The 15,174-nt window shown below is 33.2% G+C and overlaps 1 protein-coding gene across 1 annotated transcript in view; it reads right to left on the reverse strand.

Moving 5' to 3' along the window:
* The window catches only part of LOC138324281 (fibrillin-2-like), a 56,323-nt gene that overhangs the window by 27,680 nt on the left and 13,469 nt on the right, over positions 1–15,174 (reverse strand). The window contains 8 exon segments of the mRNA XM_069269360.1: positions 1–919; positions 1,095–2,175; positions 3,001–3,108; positions 4,252–4,365; positions 4,861–4,968; positions 6,478–6,564; positions 7,396–7,704; positions 9,555–11,070. Of these exon segments, the coding sequence (XP_069125461.1) occupies positions 1–919; positions 1,095–2,175; positions 3,001–3,108; positions 4,252–4,365; positions 4,861–4,968; positions 6,478–6,564; positions 7,396–7,704; positions 9,555–11,034 (4,206 nt within the window). The 5' untranslated portion in view covers positions 11,035–11,070.

Here is a 15,174-nt window from a genome sequence, read left to right on the forward strand (position 1 = left end):
ACACACACACTGGTAACTTCCGATAGAGTTCACGCAATCTTGTGGACAAGTGTTAAGCGTTGTGTTGAGACATTCGTTTACGTCGTTACACGTGGTTCCGTTCCAAGTGTAGCCTAATTGACAGTTACAGTCAAAACTTCCTGGTAAATTAAAACAGTCTTGGCTGCAATTGTTTAATGTACTGTTGGAACATTCATTGATATCTTCACAATCTGTTTCATTCCAAACGTAACCGAAGTAGCACGAACAATTATATCCTCCTGGAAAATTATCGCATTGCTGACTGCAATTGTTCATATCAATGGCGGCGCACTCGTTGACGTCGACACATTCCGTCTCATTCCAAGAGTACCCAACAAAACAGGAACAGTTATATCCACCAGGGAAGTTATCACAATTTTGACTGCAATTGTGCAATGAGGTGTTCATACATTCATTGATATCGACGCAAGACGTTTCATTCCAAAAGTATCCTTCGAAGCACGAACAGTTGAAGCCACCAGGAAAATTGTTACACTTTTGTCCACAATTGTTCAAAGAAACGTTGGAGCACTCATTTATATCTACACAGTCAGTTCCATTCCATTTGTACCCATCAAAACATGAACAGTAAAAACCACCAGGGAAGTTGGTACAGTTCTGACTACAATTGTTAAAAGAAATGTTTGAACATTCGTTGACATCAAGACATTCAGTTCCATTCCAGATATATCCGTCAAAACAGGAACAGCTGTATCCACCCGGAAAATTATCACAATTTTGACTGCAGTTGTGCAATGAGGCGTTCATACATTCATTGATATCGACGCAAAAGGTTTCATTCCAAACATATCCTTCGAAACACGAACAGTTAAAACCACCAGGAAAATTGTTACAATTCTGACTACAAATGTTCATTGAAATGTTTGAACACATCGTTCTTCGTTGAACATCAATACATTTCGTCTGCATTCAAAGTTAATGTACCAAAAGTCTCAAAATCCTTCGAACACAACAGTTATATCCACCTGGAACATTACAATGTTCACAATTCTGACTGCAAACATCAGTTGTGCAATGAAGAGTTAATGCATTTCATTAGTTAGCAAGATAACTTATTGGCACAAAATGTTCGATTCCAAAAGTATCCTTCGAAACACGAACAGTTAAAACCACCAGGAAAATTGTTACAATTCTGACTACAATTGTTCATTAAAATGTTTGAACACTCGTTGACATCAATACATTCTGTTCCATTCCAAATATATCCGACAAAACAGGAACAGCTGTATCCACCCGGAAAATTATCACAATTTTGACTGCAGTTGTGCAATGAAGAGTTTATACATTCATTAATATCGGCGCAAAATGTTTCATTCCAAAAGTATCCTTCGAAACACGAACAGTTAAAACCACCAGGGAAATTTATACATTTCTGACTACAATTGTTCAATGAAATGTTTGAACACTCGTTGATATCAACACATTCAGTCTCATTCCAAGAGTACCCTTCAAAACAAGAACAATTATGTCCGCCTGGAAAATTGATACAGGTTTGACTACAATGGTTCATCGAAATATTTGAACACTCGTTGATGTCTAGACATTCTGTTCCATTCCACTTAAATCCGTCAAAGCAGGAACAATTATATCCACCCGGGAAGTTGTAGCAATTTTGACTGCAGTTGTTCGAAGAAATGTTTGAACATTCGTTGATATCAACACAATGTGTTCCATTCCAGTTGAACCCAAGAAAACAGTTACATTCGAAGCCCCCGACAATATTGACACAGCCTTGGGTACAATTATTCAATGAGCTATTTGAACATTCATTGATATCCGTACATATTGTTCCGTTCAAGAGAAATCCATCGAAACAACTGCAATTGTAGCCACCAGGGAAATTATGACATTCGTCGCTGCAATCGTTTAAACTGTCACTGGCACATTCATTGATGTCGTTGCATTCTGATCCGTTCATTAGGTATCCACTGAAGCATACACATTCATAAGTTCCGGGTGAGTTTATACAATCCTGCGTGCAATTGTTTAGATTTGGGTCCTTACATTCGTTGATGTCGTTACACTTGGAAACACCTAATGTATAGCCTTCGCCACATTGACAATGGATGCTGCTGTTACCAAACACACAAGGTTGGTCCTCACAACCATACTCAAAACCACAATCTGCAAGGTCTGAAAGTAAAGATCAAAACAAACTAAGTATAATTAAAACTTTAGCTGAACCACACATTTTTTCTTTCTAGTACAAGTCGGTAATGTCAAGGGTCTCGCGTTTTCATGACTGACAGCAACTCAGATGGATATAGAGAACAAATGTTAAAAGTTATCTGATATCAGAAAACATTCCCCATTACCTGTAAACGTGTAAATGATATCAATACGGATATGGCATTCATATAATTAAAATATAATTGATATGTTGACTTTATCATGTATTTTAATAAGTTTATGTTTTGAAATGACAAGATTTTGCCACCATCAAACGTTTCACGCAAATATAAACAAAATCTCTTCAAATAGCCAAAGGGGATAATAATAAGAGAATGAGTAAATATGTAATTTATGACTTTTATTTATTTTACATCGATTACAAAGTTATGCAACGTATAAAATTCAGACATATATACATGTATAGAATTGGGAAAAAATCAGTAAAAATAAATTTTCTTTGCCTAAAATATTACCCTGTAAAGCACATTATCCAAAATTTCTCCATTCTGATATATCAGAGTTACTCCCCTTTGTGTCATTCCGTGCAGTACTGACAGAGTGAAACAAAGGGAGGTTACTCTGGTAAATTAGAATGGTAAACAGATGCTAATGTGCGACTCGTCAATTAATACCGTGATCACTATAACTTCGGATTGTGTTTCTATCTGTTTTAACGTAAAATAACGAGTGGATAGCTAGTGTATTATCGTAGTTATACTTACTAATGTAATTCTAACGTTGTCTTCAGCTAGTTTATATATATATATATTCATCATATATACTTACATTCGTTTTCATCCAGGCACAAGAAGTCCTCAAGGGTGTTAATTGTAACACATGTAGAGTTTCCGGGGCAGTCGTTCGTACAAGGTACGATGGATTCACATAGTTCTCCTGTAAGTTAATTCATAAACAAGGATAGCATGTCAGTGATTTATATAAGACGATATCCTAAGTCGCTGACTTAAAATAAAAAAAAAAAATAAAAAAAATTCGGTCACGGTCATCATTGAAATAACAGCCAAATAACTTTTAGCAAAATATTAATAACATGTGTATATGTAGCTTAGATTTAGTGATAAAAGCAGTATTTAAATAACAGCTCACAAAATTAGAAAAACAAATAGCAGTTAAGATTCGCTGCTTTTATGCATGCAGGGCTACGTGTTTAGATATTTAATCAACCACAGCTGACACAATTTACTGGTATAACATTTTTACTTGTAGAGAATGTACGATTTGTGCCATCCCATTTGGTATAATCGGGTTTGTCACGGTAAAGACAAGCGTACACATCTAGCGAATAAGTATTTTCACCGAATAAAATTGTTATTTAAATGAATAAAACTCCTTTTCTTGATTACGCAAATATTGCATAGTATGACCAGCAATTTAGGTTTAGCCTAGATTCGGTTTCCTGTTTACATATACATTTACATTATGCCATTTTTCATGAATGATGTGGTGTTTTTGCGACGCATTCAGAATGTTCCCAGCTTTGATTTGTTATTCCTAAATCATGTTGTATTTTTTCAAATTTTTGGTAATATATTTCTTGGTAGTAATAACTAATAATTTAATTTAATAATAAGTAATCATTCTTTTTTGGGGCCGCGGTGACCGAGTGGTCAAGATGCCCCGACATACTACCAAAAGCCCTCTACCATATCTGAGTTTGTATCCTATGTGGGACAGTTGCCAGGTTCATACCGCTGGTCGGTGGTTTTTCTCCGGGTATTTCGGTTTTCCTCCATTATCTAAATCTGTCGCGTTTTTAAAAGACTATAACATTTACTAGGACGTTAAACTTAAAATAGATCTAATTTGTTTTAATATCAATCCTAAGTCGTTATTAAATGTATTTATATATAGTTACCGGAATGTTTTGTTTTTAATATATTCGTCAATATACGTAAATTTCGAGTACATTACCAGTATTTTATTTTTTATTTTGTTTCACAATGTCGTAGCCATAAGAAACATTATTTTTTTTATTTTCATTTTTATTTTATTGTGGTTATTTACATAATAACTTACCTGTGAATTCAGAAGCAGGACAAGAGCATGTTGTCTGTCCATTCGTCGTCAGACAATCTCCCCGGAAACTACAGTACTTACAGAATGGTTCGAACCCACTGGTAATGTGAGTGCCTTTAATGACGAAATTAAAAACGAGTCATTGCATTGTCACCTATTGTCGCCCGCAGTCAGGCAACAATTAAGCCATTTTTATCATTGACACATTAAACAAATAATAAATATTTGTATTTGGTTATTATCTATCTGATGTTGAATAAGATACCTCGGCACATTGTTTCCAAATATTGTTTTAAACGCCTCAAACATTTACATATCAAGGATATTGACATATGTTAAAGGAAAAAAAAACGATTTCCAAGTGTCACAAAACTCAAAATAGACAAAACCTTTTTTGTATTCTACATATTTAAATATAATAATATAGTAGGATAAATAAGCTTTCTATTAAAACACTTTATAATATAGTAGGATAAATAAGCTTATCATTAAAACACTTTATAATATAGTAGGATGAATAAGCTTATCATTAAAACACTTTATAATATAGTAGGATGAATAAGCTTACCATTAAAACACTTTATAATATAGTAGGATAAATAAGCTTACCATTAAAACACTCGAATCCGTCATCAGTGTTGTTGATTTGTGTACAGGTTTCGTCAGATTTACAAATATCAGATTCCGTACAGACGTTGAAATGCTGACATCGGTCGCCTGTATATTTACAGTAAAGAAGTGATACCTTTGTAATGCGCAATGCTCTAAATAAAATACCGACCAGTAAAAAGTCATTCATGTGGACTAAATGATGATAACTAGATGTGTACGGTAGGAATAAGATGGACAGACAGTATCCGTAGGCAACAGACCGAGGCCCGAAACCATAAAACTATTCTAAGACAGATTTTTTACTCAAGTATATAGACTTGAGCAAAACATCGGTCTGAGAATGTGCCGGGCCCAGATATATTTTTAGGAAGATACAAAATAGAGAAAATCATTAAAAAAAGCTTTGAGAAATCGACGTACAGTACAGAATAAAAGTAAAAAAGAAAAAATGCACTGTACTTTCCTTACTGAATCAGATTATAAAACGATCGTTCTGATCAATCCAACATACCGTCCTTCGTTCAAAAGAGCTTTTCCTTACTTCGAATTGGCAGGCTCTTCACGGAAAATCCATGAAACCATTTTTCTTTAATTTCTTTACTTTAATAGCTCAGCGAAAGACATCAACATGTAGGCCATGGGCTAGGAGAGTCCCACATGCACCCCCATAACCTCCGAACCAATATTTTTCTGAACCCTTATGACCCACCGATCACAAAATTCACTAAAAAGTGAAAAATAGTCATAACATTGTCATTTTTAACCGAGTTAGACAAATGAGGTATCAAAATGATAGCTCATTTATTTATAAATTCCGGAAGCTCCTCTCAACTGATGCAATGTTATCATTGGTTATTGTTGTTTTTGTTATTTTTACTGAATGATAAGAGGTCAAATAACTGATTACGAATTATAATTTGCTGTTGGGAAACATTTTTGCTGCGTCAAGCCAAAAATGAAAACATTGCTAAAAAATTAACATTTTTGAGGTTTAAATCTTATTTTTTCATTTCCTGCGTAGAAATCACTACACATATTGAATTATTTGGTCCTGATATGTATTTGTTGTTCTAGTGTGGTCATTTTGATACCTCATTTGTCTAATTCGGTTGAAAATGTCAATATTATGACTATTTGTCACGTTTTAGTTAAATTCGAGATGGCGGTCTTGATGCCGGAAGTTCATCCCAACTTATGTAATGTTAACATTTTGAATTGTGATTAATGGGTCATAAGGGTTCAGAAAAATATTGGTTCGGAGGTTTGGGAGGGGGGGTGCATGTGGGACCCTCCTAGCCCATGGCCTAATGTAGTTTAACTTTTTACATTGATAAATACCGTGTACATTTACACGTGACAAAATGACTAGGCCTACACATTAGAGTATCCTTATCACTCAAACAGGCGTTGTACAAGGACGTCCATTATGATTATAAGTATTAATTATAATTACTAGTAAACAATTTCTTTTATGCATTTATCTATTGTGTAAAGTAATAAATAGAAGAATACAATTAAAATTGAATATTGACGCGTACATTTACAAATAATCAAATAAATGTAAAATAAAACCCATAAAAATCTTATGTATTGTACAAAATAGAAGTGGTATACCTGAATAAGAAATGATACAGCTGCACTCTGTACCGTTCGGTCCATCAGAGCAGTTACCATTATAGTTACAGAATGCACACGTGTCACCTTAAGAAATGAAAAAGGAAACAAATGAAATCTCTAACAGAAATGTCTTCCGTTATAGCAAATACAATTTGAAGAAGTATTCTTTAAAACTGGTGTTTCGTGAGTTTATTTATAAAATGATTTTTCATGAGTTTATTTATAAAATAAAGTTATAGGTAAAACTGCGGTAATTACGTGTTATTAAAGCATTATACAAAACACATATGCCATTTTACGAAAAGCTAAATATTATCTGTCTTTTTTTTTTACAAAAAAATTTAGTAAAAATTTTCTCCTAGGTTTTGTCCGTCGCTAGAGTAAGATAAATCAGCATAAAAAGCCATATCTTAATACGGTGCAAGTATATTGCTTTTGTCCGAATTAAGCCTTACAATGTAACTGTATATTACGGGTGTTTTTGATGAAGTAGAGAATACTTGATCATCTTTATTTTATCACTGACATTTAATTATGACGATGATAAACCTATTTTTTTCTGTTCCATAAGTCCCGATAAAATAAGTATGTTTTCTGATAGGTAATTAATGGTTTACCTATATATATATGTACTTCTTTTATACATTGTATTATAATATCAATCACTTTTCTTCATTCTACTGTTTTATGCGTCATATACACCCATGTAGAGGTGTCTCGATATATTACCACAAGTCCTCTACCTCTGGGTCGCGAGTTCGAATCCTATGTGGGGCAGTTGCAAGGTATTGACCGCAGGTCGGTGGTTGTTCTCCAGGTACTCCGGCTTTCCTCCGCCAAGAAACCTGGCACATCTTTACATGACCCTAGCTGTTAATAGGTTGTTAAACTAATATATAACCTAAGTTGACTTACTGCCACCTGTGTCCGATATCGTTAGAAACACAGGATCACTGGAAGCCACGCCCATACTGTTGGCTGCGTTACAGACATAAACGCCAGTGTCTCCAGGGTGTGTGTTGTAGATGGTCAGCGATGCATTAGAGGAAGTAGAGCCAGAGTACTTGATGTTGTCAATGGTGATGTTCAAAAAGACCTCAAAGAAGTCCTGGTACCAGTACACGTACGTATCGGGTGTATTCGGGGAAACGTAACAGGCCAACGTCACATTGGTATCAGGTGTGACGTCATAGGACGTGGTATTTACCAGCACCTCAAGGTTTGCTGGAATAGACATACGTGAAGTAAATGGTATTTAATTTGTAAATTATTGGAAAATGGTTGCTGAATTATTTTGAAAAAAATCAACAAAACTATTTTTTTACATTTAAAGTTGCCATTCATTCATTTTGTGTAAAAATCATCTGCCAGTGATGTATGTAGACCTGTAAATATGCAGAGAAAAATCATCTGCCAGTGATGTAGACCTGTATATATTGAATGAAGTCTATGTTACATTATTGTTAAAAATAATAGTCAAAACAATAATATCGTGTAAAATTAATATAGGAATATCAATATCAGTGTAAATTCTGGTACTACTAAATCTTGAATTTTAACGTAAATATTCAAACATAGATAACCAGATATCGCCAAATAGTAAAAGACATAAATGTAATATGCACGTACATTCAGCATAGTAAGCGATCCGGCTGTGAAGGTTAATGTCAGACATATAGAATTATGATGAATTATAATGAAAATAATAAATTCACACAACAATGCCGTTTTTCAGCCAGTGAGAATGTGAAATAAGTATGTAAATGGTAAGATGCAAGCGAATTAAGCAGTTTTGGTCAACAGTACATTACATAGATCCTAAAGCAATAAGAAATAAGGCAATAAAGCATAACACAATGAAAGCGAGGTGAATTTCAAGTTTATACTTTCGTCTTACGGGAGGATAATAGTGCAGCGCTATATAAAATAGCATCTTTTGTATAGTGTCAAAAAAATCCAATATTTTATAAAACACTTACATGATGATTCACATTCTATATATATCAAGTATTGAAACAAATATTCAAACAACTTAAGTTAGTTGCTGAAACAAAGACCAGTTTAATACCTCATACAGCAAAATAAATGTGGATTTTCGGAAAAAGAAATGTCAGGTGATTGATACGCGACAATGGTTATTTATGTCAATAATGAAATCATTTTTTATGATGTTTCTTTTTTATTTATTTTTTTTAATAAACACAAATATTGAGACAAAACAATGTGAAGGTTTTATCATCTGATTGTTATCAATTAAAATAAAAATATTTCATCATGTAATTTTCAAAATATCTACAAACGAAATCTTAATATTTCAGTGTTGACTGGAATAATTTATGACTGTTCATATAATTGTAATAATGGACACGACAATGGTGTACTTAAATCCGTGTGTAAAACGTCTATATTTATTTCAAATCGAGCACTAGAATACATTATAATAAGTACTGCTGTTATAACAGTATTGACTCGATTTTTAATTCAATATTTAATTAAATTTCGTGAAATACATAATATATATTGAAATTATTCAAAGTGACAAAAGTGTATCATTTTTCATATTAATGCTTAGATTACAATGAACCTAATTAAGAGCAAAACGGAGCTCGATATAGCTAATGATGCAGTCGCAGTGATGATCTAAGTAAACATTTGGCGTTATCAAAAGCGAAGAACCAAATTTTCGAAATGACTGCAAAATGGGTCATTTTTTAAATTCCTTGAAAGCACCTTGCTACATATGTTTATAAAGTTAATTTCAAAATCTCAAAACTTCTTTGATCATCTATTTCTAAATGCGAGAGGGACAGAGACTTCAGAGGTGCAGATCCCTAAATATCTCGGGATTTTTCATGTCGGTCTGGGGACTATTAAACTATCTACAGAGCGATAGCTCGATAATGTTATAATACTAATATAAATACGAACTATTAAAATAAAACTTTCTCAAGCAAAGAAGAAGACCCAATCATAAAGCAAACACATTTCTACTAATAGAAAAGCTTCAATGAAACTTTCTGTCCTGACTATTAACTCCCTAATTTCAACATAAGTGTACAATGTACATGGCTTACCACGAGGAATGGCGGTGCTAAAATCGGGAGATGTCGGTAGTAATGTTGTGTACAAGGATGTTCTTGTTTCTCTCGTCCAATCAAATGGTGTTGTTGTTTCGTATGACGTTACAAATGATGGTGATGTTGTTTCGTATGATGTTTCAAATGAGGGTGATGTTGTTTCGTATGATGTTTCAAATGGTGGTGTTGTTGTTTCGTATGATGTTTCAAATGATGGTGGTGTTGTTTCGTATGATGTTTCAAATGGTGGTGTTGTTGTTTCGTATGATGTTTCAAATGGTGGTGATGTTGTTTCATATGATGTTTCAGATGGTGGTGTTGTTGTTTCGTATGATGTTTCAAATGGTGGTGTTGTTGTTTCGTATGATGTTTCAAATGGTGTTGATGTTGTTTCGTATGATGTTTCAAATGATGGTGATGTTGTTTCGTATGATGTTTCAAATGATGGTGGTGTTGTTGTTTCGTATGTTGTTTCAAATGTCTGTGAAGATGTTTCGAAAGAAGTTGCAAATGATGGTGAAGATGTTTCAAATGATGTTTTAAATGATGAGGAAGACGTTTCGAATGTTTCAAATGATTGCGTTGTTTCCGATGATGTTTCAAGTGACTGTGATGATGTTTCATATGTTGTCTCAAATGATGTTATTGTTTGGAAAGATGTTTCAAATAGTGGGGTTGTCTTTTCGGATGTTTCACCTGGTTGTGAAGATGTTTCGAATGATGTTTCAAATGGTAATGTTGCTGCTTTCGTTGTTGATGTTTCAAATGTTGGTGATATTGTTTCGGACGATGTTTCAAGTGATTGTGTTGTTGCTTCAGATGATATTGCAAGTAGTGGTGTTGTTTGGAAAGATGTTTCAAATGCTGGCGTTGTTGTTTCTGTTTCCAACGACGACGTCGTTGCTTCCTGTGATACTTTAAATGTTGTTGTTTCTAAAGATGGTACTGTTGCATATGAAGTTTCAACTAATTGTGCTGTTGCTTCTGGTGATGTTTCAAATGACGGTGTTTCGGATGATATTACAAAAGGTGGTGTTGTCGTTTCAGGTGACGCTTCAAATGACGATGATGTTGTTACACTGAATGTGTCTAAAGGTGAAGTTATTGATTCATGTGAGATTGATATTGATCCGTTCAACACGTCACTTAATTGTGTTGTTTGTAACGATGCTGGTGTACTTTGTTCTGTGACTTGCCCTATTGGTGATGTTTGATTATATGGTGTAGTAGTGTTAACTAGAGATTGTGTTGCATTAGTTAATGAAGCCGTGTTAATAACATCTACAGATGTTGATGTGTTATATAAAGAGAGAGCTGTTGACTGTGTACCAGCGCCCGTTGTGCTCGACTCGGTTGTGGTGTTCAATTGTGCTGACGTCATCAATATGTGTGGTGTCCCCCATATCATCAGTAATGCTGTAACAATGCACCCCCTCCATGGCGCGGTACGTGTCCAATCACATCCTAGGCCTGCCATTTATAATGCTACTCAGCACACTGCCATATTTTCCACCTGAAAAGACAAGAAATGATAATGACGTGTTAGATCTGTGTCATGACATTTAAGCCCCTGATTTTTGTTTCACTGTAGCACACCAACAATTCTCCTAAGACAACAAAGTATCTAATTTCTTATGACTTTATTTTGGCTCTTTCTTCAACAGATGTAACAATATAGTACATGAATACAACATTTTTATATGTAAACAAATTCTAAAGGTAAATGTGTTGGTCAATTCATTCCAACTATATTTAAATCAAGATAAGATCTGATAAAAGCGCATGAACTATGAACATGAATGATCTATACTGTTGTTCCTTTCGTGAAGTATTATCATTTCATTTCAACAAATTTTATTAACAATATCAACGAAATTTAGAAGATTTTATCTTTGTCAATCATGACTACTTCTGTTAAAGTATCATAAATGAAAATGAAAGTTAAACAAATCAAATACCTTTATCTCAAAAACAAAAACCAAAAATTGAAAAAATTAAATTTTAAGATCAATATGTATAGTATTCTGTTCCGTCATTTTTGTTTCTGTTGTTACGTCACTGTATATGGGGTATCATGACGTCACAATGGTTATAGTACAGTACTGACTTGCGCAAACATATTACAGACAATTCACTTGATGACTAGGAAAACAATTAAAAAGTGCTCTAAACCGTTGATTTATAAAAATAATTGAAAACGCAGCAGTAAGAAATAATCGAACGAGAAATGAAATATTATATGAATTCAGCAAAGTCCCAACTAATTACTTGTCAATACATATAAAGCTGAATAAGTTTGCAATTAGAGTACCTTGAATACATTTCCTCAACTAGGACGATCGATTTACCTAAAATACAACAAAACAAATTGTAACAGATTTCTTATTTTCAGTAATGATCACATTTGATTTATTGCTGAATAATTAAAAAAACACCTGTTTTTCTGTAACAGCTGAGGGAATGTACAGCCAGTTAATTCAGCTGATGTAAATAATACTATAACGATGTACATTTAGGGATAAACATCAGCAGTGTATTATTAACAATAAACTCGTTAACATGATAATTATTTAGATTATTAATTCACTCTGGGAACCAATTAATTTGTTCTCCTTTGCGATATAAAGTGCAATTATTTCAATGTATGTTTTAAATACTTTTTGTTCCATTTTTTTGTTCATTGTTCTCAATCAATTTGTCACGTACTTTGTTGCTTACAACATAAATCTGCATTTAGTATATTTTGTTAGATATTCATGATTAAAGAGGTACTAAGATATGTCTGATGTCCAATCCTACGGACATTGAACATTTTTTCCAATAAAGTATTTGGAAATAGAAATTTATATATCAAGGTTTATTATAATGAAATAGATGTATCATGTACAATCACTTAGAGATATCGGAAACAATCTGCGCTGAAAAGTCTATGATTTGTTTAGATGCGATGCTCCAACTCTGATTCCTGTTCCCATATAAGGCTTCAACTTTATAAGTACATTGTATTCAGTTATAAGTATTCCATTGGCATAGATAAGGTATAAGGTAAATATAGGTAAGTTCAAGTAAGTTATATATGAAACAGTTATCTAGTAGCGGAATATATCATTACTGCTAGCGTTAAACCATCATATTGGCTTGGTGTAAACATGGAGACCCAACACCCACTCACTGCCACACTGACAACACAGTACTAAAATCAGCATAACTGGTCTCATTAACCATTTTATGGTATAGCTCTTATATCGATAGGTAACGATCAGACATACATAAATCATACAGACTGTATACGTCTAGTACATCCATGTTAATTTCTGAAGGAATATATTTCTAACCTTTTGAGAAAACAATTCTCAAATTCATACTCTAATACATTAAACATTTCTAATAAATGGCAACGATATACTAGTATATGGTGTGTCGAAAGTTATTAAATTAATTCGATCAAGAGCTACAATTATAAGTAGATATGATCCACGACAGAAAACCAAACAACATACCTTATGCTGTATCCCTTGTATAATGTTAATAAAAAATCAGTACTTTAGCTCAAATTTCGGTTTCGATTTATCCTTCAAGATTGTTTTTAATTGATTCACTGCGTGTGTTACTTAGTAATCTTATCGTTAAAATACGGCTAATTTCCCTCTCCATCTGTTGTACATTTTGTGATTATTACATGATCAGGTACAATACGCATGCCGAAGCATATGCTTACATGATTACGTAATATTGTTGTTGAAGCTTGCTTGAGTGGGGTTTCCCGGATCTCCCTGAATTTCAAGAAATCATATTTTCAACATCAGGGCTTTTTATTGTATTTTTTCCAAATTTGTTAAATAACTTGTTGCAGTATGAGTAATTAAGCATTAAATAATAAATTGATAATTTAAAATTCATTATGGGTTTGGAAAACATACTTAGAAAGAAAGCTATTATAAAGTTTTATATGGTTCATGTTGCACGAAAGGAATAATATAAACAAAAATAAGTATATTAACGTAGTTACGCGGGAACCCAACTTTAAAGCCTCATGATGACATTTTATGTAATGATTATCGTGTGACAAATTTGGCCTTACTTAAGGGCTGTTGTGGTTCCTATGAGGTTTTTTTCTATTGTTTATATATATTATTGTTATTTATACAATTTATAATACCAAGATGACAACGAAATTAAATTTTTTTATATTCATTACATTAATATAATCTATATAATTGTGGTTAATCAATTTTGTGCCGGAAAAATAATAAAAATATCCCCAAAAGCCTATTTCATGTCGCATGTAGACCATAACTGAAAGCTGGAAATAACCTATCCATGTGTAAAAAAATAAAGCAATATAAAAATCGTAAGACACAAAAAATATGTACGACTATTTAACTGTAAACTTGTCAATGGTGAGATGTGGCCCTAGGACAGTAAATAGCAACGCGTGCATACTAGTATAACGTTACCATAAATCGCCATTACACAGTAAAGCATGTGCTTCTTACCGTCGTGACTGACAAAATCGGAGTAAGTGTACAGTATCGCCGATTATTTTCAAGGGAATTAAAATGTTTGCTATGTTGTTGTAAAGACGAGAAAAATATAATTACTAAAAAATAAAATTAGACGAATGCAAATCTACCGCTATTAGTGCACTTGATATGACTTTCAGATCACATTTACGTGACCATTACCGGTACCGGCTACTCTGTACTGGACAGTAGTGGTGAAAACAGTCGCATTCAATCCCGTGTACAACTATAGACATTTGTATAAAAAGAATCTAAACCTTTTTTAACTTCTGCAATTAATCGTAAACGCAAGTGACTGAAATTGGAAAAAAAGGACAATTAGGATATCTATTGTCATATTTTGATTCTTTTTGGTCATCTTGGATTTGTCAGAAAAAATAAAAACTTTACATATTGTCAGTAATTACCCTAGGTGCAAATTTAAAACAACAGACTGATTGTTTTTGAGTAAATTGCTGAAAACCTTATTTGGACTGACAGACGAGCAGGAGAGCTTGTATACATATCTCTGATGTGGGAGGTTGATAGTTCAAAACTTTGGCAGAGTAGCTGCTATAACTTAATTAAAATTCATGCTTAAACCATATTAGTAAAATGGAGATAAAGAAATTTAAGTTATAGTTATATTTTCATACTAATTTCGATATCTAAGAATATCTTATGAGTACAAAATGTTCTATAGGAATCAAAAGCAATACTTCGCTTTATTGATAATTTACACTATATGTTCACACAAATTCGAATATCTAAGAATATGTTATTGGTTGAAAATGATTAGTTCAGGGATCAAGACACCGTTTTATAGATATTTACAATAGTTGTTCTGTTTAAGATAATTAAGACCGATTTCATGGTTGAAAGTAAAAACCTGGCATTGAAAAAGATGTATCCTATTTAGTAGCTGATCTAATACTCCGATAGTAGAAAGAGGGAAAATTGTATTTCTGAAAGAGAAAGTCATGAAAATACCACGAAAAGATGTGAACTTTGAAGTGTTGATTTTCATTTGGCGTAATAAATACATGCATACACATACAAACAACGGCAGTTGTGGTTTTAAATGTTCGTGCGTAAGCATAAACAAATTAGAGATA

Source organism: Argopecten irradians, chromosome 5, assembly GCF_041381155.1.
Source record: "Argopecten irradians isolate NY chromosome 5, Ai_NY, whole genome shotgun sequence".
Classification (NCBI taxonomy): domain Eukaryota; kingdom Metazoa; phylum Mollusca; class Bivalvia; order Pectinida; family Pectinidae; genus Argopecten; species Argopecten irradians.